At 35.2% G+C, this 12,468-nt stretch overlaps 1 protein-coding gene across 2 annotated transcripts in view; it reads left to right on the top strand.

Annotated features, from left to right (window-relative positions):
• The first annotated feature begins 2,855 nt into the window (after nt 1-2,855).
• Nucleotides 2,856-12,468, top strand: part of LOC126975608 (proclotting enzyme-like) — a 35,635-nt gene continuing 26,022 nt past the window's right edge. For both annotated transcript variants that reach the window (XM_050823574.1, XM_050823575.1), the window contains exon 1: nt 2,856-3,119. In XM_050823574.1, coding sequence (XP_050679531.1) covers nt 3,056-3,119 — 64 coding nt within the window. In that variant the 5' untranslated portion in view covers nt 2,856-3,055. The remainder of the gene's footprint in view (nt 3,120-12,468) is intronic.

The raw sequence follows: 12,468 nt of genomic DNA, 5'->3' as shown, positions 1-12,468 counted from the left end.
TAAGAAAGTCATTTATGTTATAGTAACCTTTACCACACAAACGTTTTTTAACAATTCTTTTGAATAACGTAATACTTTTGCTTTGAAAATTTTCTGGAATCCTGTTGCAAAAGCATATACATGGCCCCACAAAAGACTTGCTAACTCGACTAAGTCGAGTAGTATTATAAGCTTATGTCTATTCCTGGTGTTAACATTATGGTTATGACAGTTTCTGGCAAATTCACTTATGTGCCTATGAACATACATTACATTATCAAGAATATAATGAGAAGCAACAGTCAAGATGTTAATTTCTTTGAATTTTGCTCTCAATGATTCCTTAGGGCCTCGGTTATAAATAGCGCGAATAGCCCTCTTCTGTAGCACAAATATTGTATTGATGTCGGCAGCGCTGCCCCACAGCAATATACCATAGGACATAATACTATGGAAGTAACTAAAGTATACAAGTCGCGCCGTATCTATGTCAGTTAATTGTCTAATCTTTTTAACCGCGTATGCTGCAGAACTAAGTCTGTTCGCCAATCCTTCAATATGGGGGCCCCATTGCAATTTGGAATCCAGAGTAATGCCAAGAAATTTAGCAGATTCCACCGATTTTATCACCTCTCCGTTTAACAAAACACTTGAATCAACATTTTTGTATAGCCCCAAATACTAGTTTGGGGCTATATCATAAATAATTGTGAAAATGTGTAACTTATAAAAATTATAAATATAATAAAGATTGAACACTAAAAGATAAATAAAAGTAGAAATCATATTCTTTTCCGTGAAACAAAACGATAGGCTACTTGAAATTTAGAGCAATGACAGCGCTAATCGAAACAATAGAAATAAAATATAATATACTTATGAATGTTATGCTACGAGAAATCGATAAATAGGTAACACCTTCAATGTTCTACTTTTGTCATAAAGTTGTTAAAGTTAGTAAGTGTGGATAAGAAAGCTAAACTAATAATAAAAAATATCTGTTCGATGTAAGCTTATTATTATATTATATTAAAATGAATATTAGAATGGTCAATATTAAGAATTAAAAGAACCAACGGGCAAAGTACTGGTAGCTCGCGTCTTCTAAACATCTTTCGTGTAGGGCTGTCGACATCGCATCTACGAGCACATCTTATATCTTAGATATCACGTAAACTTCTGTGACTTTTCAACACCTTCCTAGCTATACAATAGAAAATAATGATATTAAAAAATATCGCCCGCTCACCAACCTAACTGCGTAAGTGATCGCCCCGCGACAATTTCAGTCACAGCAGCGATCAAGTGCTATCTTTCATTATATCCATCCAGCTCATTTAAATTATTAATTTAGCAGCAATTAAATAAGGTCATCGTTAAAATTATCCCAGTTATTTCATATCTAGTAGCGACCTAGTAATTAATACTTAAACCAAATGTACAATACATTAATGGGAGATTGCAGAAAATCTTTTTTTAATGAATGATCGCTCGCAAGTGCCAACCCTGACTACTCCGCCGGCCCTGTCCTACTGATCGCCGGCAAGAGTCCACTGCCCCCCCGCACCACATCTTCCCACTTGTGTATGTTCCACAAAGATATTCTGACTTATAGATTTTTTAAATTACTTTACTACGGGTATGACAACAACTTCCATACAAAAATATATTTTTTTAATAAGAAAAAATACGTCGTACTTATGCATCGAAGCCTCTAAACGAATACTCCTATTTGGCTGCAGTTTTCTCTGTTAGAGACCTAATATGATGAAAATAATAATAATAATATTGACACACTTTTACACAAATTATCTTGCCCCAAACTAGGCATAATATAGCCTGTATTATGGGTACAAGAAAATTAATACTTAAACAAACATAAATACACATAAACATCCATTACGCCGAAATAAAAATCTATATTCTTCTGGGATTCGAACCCGGGATCTCTAGCTTAGTAGTCAGGGTCACTAACAATTCGGCTATATGGGTCGTCAAGTGTCAAGTCAAAATGTTACTAAGCTAAAAACGAGGTTATACATATTTTTAATTCATATCCAATGACGTTCTATATATAGAGTAGCATTGTTCACATCAAAAAGTTGACAACATTAAGCATTTATCAAAATGAAACAAAAAACACCAAAAACAATATATTATAAAAAACGCTGCGAGAACACGCTGATTATAAATTTTATTGAAAAATTGTGAGTGATGCGAAAATGAGAACCGCTCAAAATATGCTGCATTGGGTCGTACTGCACTTAGCTCTAATAAAGTAGAATTATACGTTTGTAAACTTAATAAAACTTTAGGATAACAATTAATTGATTTTGTAATAATTTTGTAGTAGCTATTGATTTATCTAACGTCTCACATAGGGAGATAATTATTATTGAAGTGGTTATAGTATTTTTTGCGTTACTTAAAAGTAAAAAGTATTTTTTGTTTTTACGCTTTAATTAAAAATATAAAGGTGTGTACAGAATTCAAATTCAAATTCAAATACAAATATTTTTATTCAAAATAGGATGTGAAATCACTTATTGAAAGTCAAAAAACTACTACCACACATTCCAAAATGAATGCCTCAGGCCTGAGAAGAATGGGCGCAACAAACTCAGCGGGCTTTTTTTTCATCAAACATATGTTTTACAATTAAAGTAACATTTACAAAATAACATTGTACAAATAATCTTATTATTAAGAAAGTCATTTATGTTATAGTAACCGATAGATAGATAACCGTAAGAAGGACGATACAATGAGTTTTCTAAGGAAAAACAATCAAGATTAGCACAGAGAGACATAATCCCCTCTGAATATCACGAAAGTAAAAGCACGAGGCAAATCGCGCGCCGCGCATAACGCGCCACGAAAGTGAACGCGGAAGACGCATTCATAAAAAAAAATAAGCGTTCCCTCCAAAAAGTCGCCGCGATATTTTTTCATTTATATTTTTTAAATCGGTGCGTTGAACTTGGTCCGAGTGCAGAGCCCCTAGTTTCATAAGTGATTATACGATGTTGCCAGCGTAGTGAAAGTGCTGTGACGTAATTATATTAGATCAGACGTTATGGCGGACCGTATGCGTTTGGGGACTTATCGTGCCATAGATATTGCTGTCTTCTTTGTTTTTGGTAAGATGAGTTTTTATTAACTACTCGTATGACAGAACTCTTTACTCTGCTAAAATATAACATTACTTTTCTAATGAGAAAAAGCGACGAGACGTTCAACTGATGATAATTGTGCTACGCCCTGTCATAAATAATCCAGTACCGCTCACGGTTCTTGAAAAACCCATAATAATACTGAGCGGCTTCACAATTGCGCTCGTCAATTTGATATAAAAAAAATTGTTAAGTGTTATTAGCTCAGTAATTTTACTAGCTATGGCGCCCTTCAAACCGAAATACCATAATGCTAGCACAAGACTGGTGGACCGAAGAAAAAGGTGCCGCTATGGTCCATCAGTCTGTGCAAAGACCTCCCACTGGTACACAATAAAAAAATACAAATATTTTTTATTAGAAACTGTTGGTGAACTTTAGTTACATAGTACATATTATTACAGATATAGAATAGAGTTATTGTTTGTTTATACTTACCATGTAATTTTTTTTTTAAATTCTCTATGAATACTGTTATTTACTTAGGACAGTGTTGTAATTTGTAATCCATTTCAGGATATTGAAGATAGGCAGATCGTACCTACAAGAAGAGAGTTATAAATATTTATTTTGTTAAAATAATTGTTTACATTCTGTAATATGGTTTATTATTGTGAGTAGGTAATTTCTTTACGAAAGAAAAGAAATATTAAATAATTTAAAAAAAAAAGAAATATTTAATAAATTTTTAAAATACCTTTATTTATTTACGGTGTGTGTGGATGATGTAGCTACTGCACTCAATAACTTTTATTTTGTATTAATTAACATTTACTTTTTTGACTTCCCCGTTTAATTGTCATTGACTGTTTGACGTTTGAGTATTTTTGTTGCATCACTTTATATATATTGTACTTGGAACGATTTTTAAAACGATGAAAATGTAAATGTTGATAAAAAGAGTGGCAATGAGTTTCTTGCCACTTCTTCTCATTAGCTCAACCCTTTACGAAGTGGCTGTAAATTCAATAATGAAAAATAATTTTTTGACATCGATAAAAGACAATAAAGTAAGTAGTTTTGATTTGATTTGAAAAACTAGGCAGTATGGTCAAACGTATATAGCCCATAATGTGCGAATAAAAAAAAAACACGATTGTAAAATATGACGTAGGTGGTAATTGAGTTAAGTTCGGCCTTAGGGTTTAAGATTCTTTGTTTGGCTCAAGGTTTAATGACCTTATTGTGAACACCGGCATTCCACGAATGTGTTAGCCAGGCCCCTTTTAATATAAACCAGGGATGCTCAAACGGTCGATCGCGATCGACCTGTCGAACGCGAGTGCTTTTTGAGTCGATCTCGAGAAAATAATCCGATATAAAACTATTCACAGATTTTGTTTTCGGTAACTAATATCGGTAATTACGTACCATCTTATGAAATGTATGCTCAGGACATGCAGTGTCATGCTGATTCAACATCCAAAGTCACTCTTGAGTTAGGTAAGAACTTTAGACACAAGAACGCGTTTGTTTTGTAAGAACCAATAAACTTGCAATTTTTAATAATTATGAGATTTTTCATCGACATTTTAGAGCAGATCTACCTTGACTAAAAAAATGCATATTATTGTGCGCAAAACTAATATCTATGTCATCGTGACACTCTACCTAAACGGCAATACATACTAGAAGCCTCACAGAGTCGAGCGATCGTAGTCTAACAATTTTGAGGAAGATCGCCAGCAGTTCAAGCTTGAGCACCCCTGATATAAACCAAAGAATTTAAAACGAATAAGAAATAACTACATCAGATCCATAGGTTGAGTGGTTTGAATATGCCTTGGTAGACTGGTCAACAAGTTCAAAAACGTGTTATTTCTTAATAAAGCTTCCAAAAAACATGAGCAAAGGCTTATTGGATTTAGAATCTAGAAAATATTAATATTTAAGGAGTTTTGAGAAAATATCCTTAAAGAGGGGGAAATTTCCAATGAAAAAGTACTGGCTCTATGTCTATTTTATATTTAATTATTAATTAATTAATTTTAATTCAACGGCGATAAATAGGTCTCCGTGCGGCAGATACGCTTTGGGCGCACTGCCGCGTGCTGCCGCTAAAGACAGTCCCCCTTATTCATAATAGTCTGCTAACTTAAAGCATTGCTAATTCTCACTCTGTCTTCTTCTATTGACCTAAGTCAGAATGAGAAATAACACTCCTTAGCGGCTTTTTAAAGTTAGCGGACCATTATGAATAAGAGGGAGTGTAGGTACAACAATATTTTAATAACAATTATTAATTTAAAATATTTGAATAAATTATGGTATCATCAGATACTACAAAGAATAAATTCCAGTATTTTTTTCAGAAATTGTTGTTGTATTGTTAAATTCTTAAATATTTTTTCCAATCTCTGTTATTATCTTAAATAACAACTTAAATGCTTTGAACTTATTTGAACGAGCGTTACATAGTCGAGCGTCCTAGGACAGTCTCACTCAATACCCACAAAAAATGTGGTCAGCACGGCTGAAGAAGTTATCCTTTTAATAGAGTAGGCTAAGTTACTCCTTATAACATGCGCATTAAATTAAACTTCTTAATATTATGTACTAAATACTCAAGCATGATTTTAAAAATTACAGTTTTCGGTGAAAAAAAATTCTGAATGTGACTCTATTTTAACCCCCTTATTCATAATAGTCTGCTAACTTAAAGCATGCCTAATTCTCACTCTGTCTTCTTCTATTGACCTAAGTCAGAATGAGAAAAAACACTCCTTAGCGGCTGTTTAAAGTTAGCGGACCATTATGAATAAGAGGGTAATTTTTTATGTCGCGCTAGCTCCATACTGGATAACTATATTGGAATAAAATTTAATAATTTACTTAATTTTCTAGACACTAATAAAAAAACACAATTGTAATATTTATTAAACCTACAATATTCACCATTTTAACTGCTCTTAATTACTAAGTGTTGCGCGCTCATCTATGTGCAACGAATTCACATTTTTCTTTTCGCCGAATTTTCAAAATCAAACCCACTATTACAAAAAATTTATTCAATTAGGCTTTAAGTAAGCCGTTTTGAGCAATGCACGCACATTAACACAAGTGGCATACAAATCGCGAGTGTAAGACGGAGCTTGTCACGCACACTAAAGTAATAAACCTGGCCTTTTTTCATCGGTTCTCTAGCAGCAAGAGGCTCTATCTAGTCCTATAAATTATCTAATAAAACAATATTGGTTAGCTTGGCTCAACACGTTGGGTTAAGAGCGCCGGGGGACTTTCCGCCAGTTTCCTAAGCAGTAATGTGTAAGCATTACTGTGTTTCGGACTGAAAGGCGCCATAACTATTGAAATTGCTGGGCAAATGAGACTTTACATCCTATGTCTCAATGTGACGGGTGCAATTATTGTATTGCCGCTCAGAATGTTTGTGTTTTTCAAGAATCCTGAGTGGCACTGCATTGTAATGAGCAGGGCGTATCAATTACCATCATGAACGTCCTGCTCGTCTTGCCCGTTATTTTAATAAAAAGAAGGAGAAGTATTGCGGATTATCGGCACAAATAAATTTATTGGTGTTTAATAAAAATTCATTGGAATTATAATAATCGTTGTGACGGGTGGGGTCCGGGCTTGACGGCTCGTGAATAATTCATTGTAACATTGATGTGCGGGTGTCGTTATCTGAATTTATTTATACATATATATTTTTTTATGATAATCAGGGACGAGGCGAGCAGGACGTTCAGCTGATGGTAATTGATGCGCCCTACCCATTACAATGCAATGCCGCTCAGGATTCTTGACAAAACCCCAAAAATTCTGAGCGGCACTACAATTGCGCTCGTCACCTTGAGACATACGATGTTAAGTCTCATTTGCCCAGTAATTTCACTAGCTACGGCGCCCTTCAGACCGAAACACAGTAATGCTTACACATTACTGCTTCACGCCAGAAAGAGGCGCCGGTGTGGTAGCCATAATCTAGCCGGCTTCATGTGCAAAGGAGCCTCCCACTGGTAGTAGTATATACCTATGTACATAAAGAAATAATAGAAATGTGTCTGTATATAACATTGAACAAACCCAGAGGATTCAAGAGAAATAGAAGAAGGTAGTTCATTAGATGGAAGAAAACGAAACAAATATTAAATTATTTATTTATCACACCTGCCAGTACCCAAAATAAAACCCATCGTCATAATAGATGGCGATCTAATTGCAGCTTACACCAAAGTATTTTTATATATTTTGTTTCCGACAGTATTACATATTATATACAGCTTATAAAACATAATTCAAATTCAAATTCAAATATTTTTATTCAAAATAGGATTTAAAATCACTTATTGAACGTTAAAAACTACCACCCATTCAAAAGAGACTGCCTCAGACCTGAGAAGAATGGGCGCAAGAAACTCAGCGGGCTTTTTTTTAAATATAAAATATGGATTACAACGTAATATCGTACAATAAACGTTTATAATTAAAGAGCCTGAAGGTGTTCGCTTTATTCCCAGTCCGTGGTGTCATTTAGAAAATCGTTTATGCTATAATAACCTTTCCCACACAAACGTTTTTTAACAATTCTTTTAAATTTCGTAACATTTCGATTAGTTTTGTACATTTTCTGGGATCATTTGTAACCCAACCGAGTAGTAGGCATAACAAGTTTATGTTTGTTCCTCGTGTTAACATTATGAATGTCACAGTTTCTAGAAAATTCCTCAATGTGCTTATGAACATACAGAACATTATCAAAAATGTATTGAGACGCAACAGTTAAAATGTTTATTTCTTAAAATTTTTCTCTTAATGATTCAATAGGAGCTAGGTTATAAATCGCGGGAATAGCCCTCTTCTGCAGCACACAGATGGTATTAATATCGGCCGCACTGCCCCATAGCAATATACCATAGGACATAAAACTGTGAAAATAACTAAAGTATACTAATCGCGCCGTATCTATGTCAGTTAACCGTCTAATTTTCTTAACCGCATATGCTGCAGAACTAAGCCTATTCGCCAATCCTTCAATATAAAATGCAGGTTATGGCGTTTTTACACTTTATGTAATTATTCCCAATTTTTCTTAAGATAATTCATTCTAACGTCAGATATTTATCGCGTCATAAATTGAACTTCCGAAATTCCACACGCTTCTAGGCTCCTGTAATTCAGAAACAGATCCCTGGAAAAGTCTCTATCCCTTGACACCATTTCGAAATATAACTATGATAATGAACTTCAGTACTATATATTGAGTAAATGTATATTGACATCTGATGTCAAAGTACAAACAGTAACTGTTATTAAGTTATAATTTGCGAACTAGTTTAAAAATTCATACATTTAAAATGCGAAGCGTGGATTAGAGCGGAGACATAGAGAACACAAGCGGAGGAAGAAAGCGGAGCCGGAGTGAACTTAGCCTAGCTCCGCACAGTGAAACTGCTCTCCGCATTTCCGCACAGTGCGACTCCGTTCCGCATTATTTCCTCGCTCCGCACAGTGCACCTCCCCTCCGCATTACTTCCTAGCTCAGCCTAGCTAATCAGATACATAAATAAATTACCTTAAAATTCAATAAAAATATATCGTTTGCAAACTGACGACTGTCCTCTGACGTGACGCAAATGTGACATGGTTTCATGTCAAATTCTTTCACGCACGGTGTCATTTGCATTATTAAAATACGAATCGCTTCTTCAAAACAGACACACCCAACTTGTGATTAGGTCAGGTAAACTTTAATTTAAAACAGATTAGAAAACAGTTTAGTTAACAAATCCATCTGTTAATAATTACCTAGCGCAGTGAAAGTTGCGCCTACTTTTTGTGCCAAACACTCCGTTGTCCAAATAATACAAAAAAGGAATTAGTGAGAGCAGCGCTTTCCTCTTACGAACTCTTTCCTTTTAAGATTAGCTTAATCTCTAGTGTGATGTAATTCTTTCAGTGAGATTAATTAACGACTCGGCTGGGACTACTTTGTATCCTGATTAAGTTACGTACCTTGCAGCGCAATATTTAATGCTCATAGTGAATGGAACTGACTAGGTTCCCGAGTATGATATGGAGACATATTTCCTGTTTTTTGGGCGACAGTCTTATACCATTTGGAGGCTTTTTTTTATATGAGATTGGGCAAATGGGCAAGAGGCTGACAGGATGGGGAGAGGTGAGGCAACCGCCCATGGACATCCGCAACAACAGGTGTCAAGAAATGCGTTGCCGGCCTTTAAGGTAAGGGAGTATGCTTTTTCTTGAAGGTCCCTAAGTCGTATCAGTTCGCGAGGCAAGAAATGAAATTTGTAAGAAAACGCGCGGTTGTGGAATTTTTACATAACATTGTAATGATTTGGATGTCTAATTATAAATTCAAACTAGTGAACGACTGATTATGGTGTAATTTGTGGCATGTACAATATTTCGGCTTTGTTTTTCTACGACGTGATTTGTCTATATGTATAGAACGTCATTGTTTCAATGACAAAAGTAAGTAAGACATCTCGCCCGATCAAAGGTCCTTGTACGCGAGAAGTGTCAAAGAATCCTCCATGAAAATCTAATAAGAATGACAATATCTACTTTCTACTTACGTGGGACGAGATGCGATATGACGGGTGACGTGCGTAGCCCATAGACGTACAATATACTAGCGTCACAGTCTTTTATTATTGTTCCAGCGTTTTAAAATAAAAAAGAAAAATGAATCTATTGTTACTCTAACCGATTTTGATTGACAAGTCGTAAACAGTCAGCCACGATTGACACTAGCTCTTTAGGCTGAGATCCTTTGCACAGGAAGCCGGCTAGATTATGGGTACCACAACGGCGCCTATTTCTGCCGTGAAACAGTATAATGTGTTTCGGTCTGAAGGGCACCGTAGCAAGTGAAGTTACTGGGCAAATGACACTCAACATCTTATGTCTCAAGGAGACGAGCGCAATACAGCGTACCGCTCAGAATTTTTGGGTTTTTCAAGAATCCTGAGCGGCCCTGCATTGTAATCGGCAGGGCTTATCAATTACCATCAGCTGAATGTCCTGTTCGTCTTGTCCCTTATTGTCTTAAAAAAAAGATCTATAGGACCGACTTAGACTTTACACAGACTTTACTTACGTAAACTTAGCTGACATTAAATTAAGCGTAATCTTTGATTACGTTTTTATAGTCAATTGACGTCTGAAATTATGCTTAGTATAAGTTAAGATGCAAAAGCCAAGTTCGCGTTTTATCACACTAAGCTAAGTTTTACGTGAGTAAAGTCTGAGCAAAGTCTACTTTCACTTTATAGATCTCAGCCTTAGTATTTTTAACATTAAAAAAAAGCAAAAGCAAACACTGACAAATCAGAATTGGTCGCGCGTTATTTTTTACCAAAGTTATTTTGACCACAGAGCTCAGTTAACGGCTAACGGAAATACTTAATGTTTTTCTTTATATATCTAACTCTCCAACTATCTATAATAAATATTAGTTGGTTGTTATTATTACTTAGTTAGAGTGTGTCAGTATAAGTTTATAAGTTATAACTCAAAATGATTTAAAACTAAATATAAGATAGGAACTTCGTCCAGTAAATTAAATAAAATCATATTCAAAATCTAATAAAATGCACAATACCGTAATATAATAATTGTAGTTGTGTATAAATGACTCTGAGTGGTCGCGCGCCTTTATTCGACTCGAGGCGATATAAATAAAAAGTCCAGCGCGCCTAGAGAAATTTTCACTTCGAAAATGTACTTACAATTCAAGAGCGCTCTGTTAAAGCCTATTTGAATGAAGATTGTTTGAGAATGAGCTTCACCGCAGAGCTCGACGTCAAACTGTGATCGGTAAGTGTAATGGTGCTTTTTCACATATCGCGAGCGCCCTGTACGAACGCGCTCGCCAAACGAGCACAGCATTTGCGTGTCACGAATTGGCGGTATTAGTACACGAGTCAAGGAGCTCGGCGCACACGAATTGTGGAGATCGGTAGGAACCATAACCATTAAACAGTTTTAGGTTAGAATATTGGTTTTTGAAAATCTTTTATTTATTATTGTGCAAACTAAGAATATAGGTAGTAAGTAATGGTTAACGTAATCTAATCTATATAGTGAATAATTGAATACTTACTAAGAACCCAGTTTCTTAGCGATGCGATATTTGTTTAAAGTAAAAAATATTTATCGTAATAAAACGGTATGAATAAAAAAGTTGGGCGTGTGCTCACTCACCGCGTCCGACCAATGCAGCATGGCTGAGCCAAGAAGTTCACACGGGGCTGTTCTAAAAGCGAATTCGAAATCTTTTGATTGAAATGGATGAAAATTTCATTAAGTGTGTAATTATTATTTGGAATATTTAACAACAACTAAGATAATTGATTTTATTGCGAAAAATCTAAAAAAATTACGTATAAGGCGAAGTTATTGGGTTTCGGAGAAACTTATATTGTAAGCATCTGTGTTGCTTCCGAGAGAATTTAGATAACAGAGGATATTTCTGTGTATAAAAATGGCGTCCGATTATCATATGGTTATTAAAATTACTGCGGTTCATTTAATTTTATTGATGTATGTTATTGTTCTAACTTAACAAATTTAATATAAACAAATACAAAAATAATAATTATAATATATGTTTTAGTGTTTAAATGTAAAAAAAGGCATAAATAAATATGTATTGAAATTTATTACTTCAGACGTATTTAATGACAGTTGACATTCAACAATTTACTTAAAACTGTGGTTGCAGCGATACAACAATTTGCTACAAATTATGTCTTTACGAATGTTTTGTAAGACGCATCGTTTCCGAGATATCGCGAAAAAAGTGTTTTCACCCCTATTTCCAAGATGGCGGCTGGGGTGGTGACCCCACAAACTTGAGGTTAAGCTTCTATTGACCCACACACATGTCCCAAAAATAAAATTGCGTCCTCTTAAAATTGCAAAGTTCATGTGACATTTCAATGGCCTTAAGTGGGAATGCTTCAAAGTTTTATCGAATCGATTTATGTTGCTTGGAAATTGCTTAACCTCTGTTCAAATCGCAAGCGATTTAGTATCTGACCAACAAAGATCGCTCCGTATAAATGCGTCGTAAGATATATTCGCTTCAACCTTGAAATGCAGCGGTCATCGTTTCACTTGTCCGGTGACGTAGGCTATCGTAGCGACCGCGCTAGATCACGACCGCTCTGACGTAACAGCAAGCTTACACAAAGTTACATTGCGTTTCGAACACTAATAGCCTGAGCACATGATCGGATTAGGTACGGCCGGACTATCGGACTGTTAGGATGGACGCGCTGGTGGCCTTTTTAAAAAAACACTTTTTGACTCCCGAATTACTTTAATT

This window comes from Leptidea sinapis, chromosome 36 (assembly GCF_905404315.1).
Source record: "Leptidea sinapis chromosome 36, ilLepSina1.1, whole genome shotgun sequence".
Taxonomy (NCBI): domain Eukaryota; kingdom Metazoa; phylum Arthropoda; class Insecta; order Lepidoptera; family Pieridae; genus Leptidea; species Leptidea sinapis.
The sequence above is the reverse complement of the archived record's forward strand: the minus strand, read 5'-3'. Positions and strand labels throughout refer to the sequence as shown.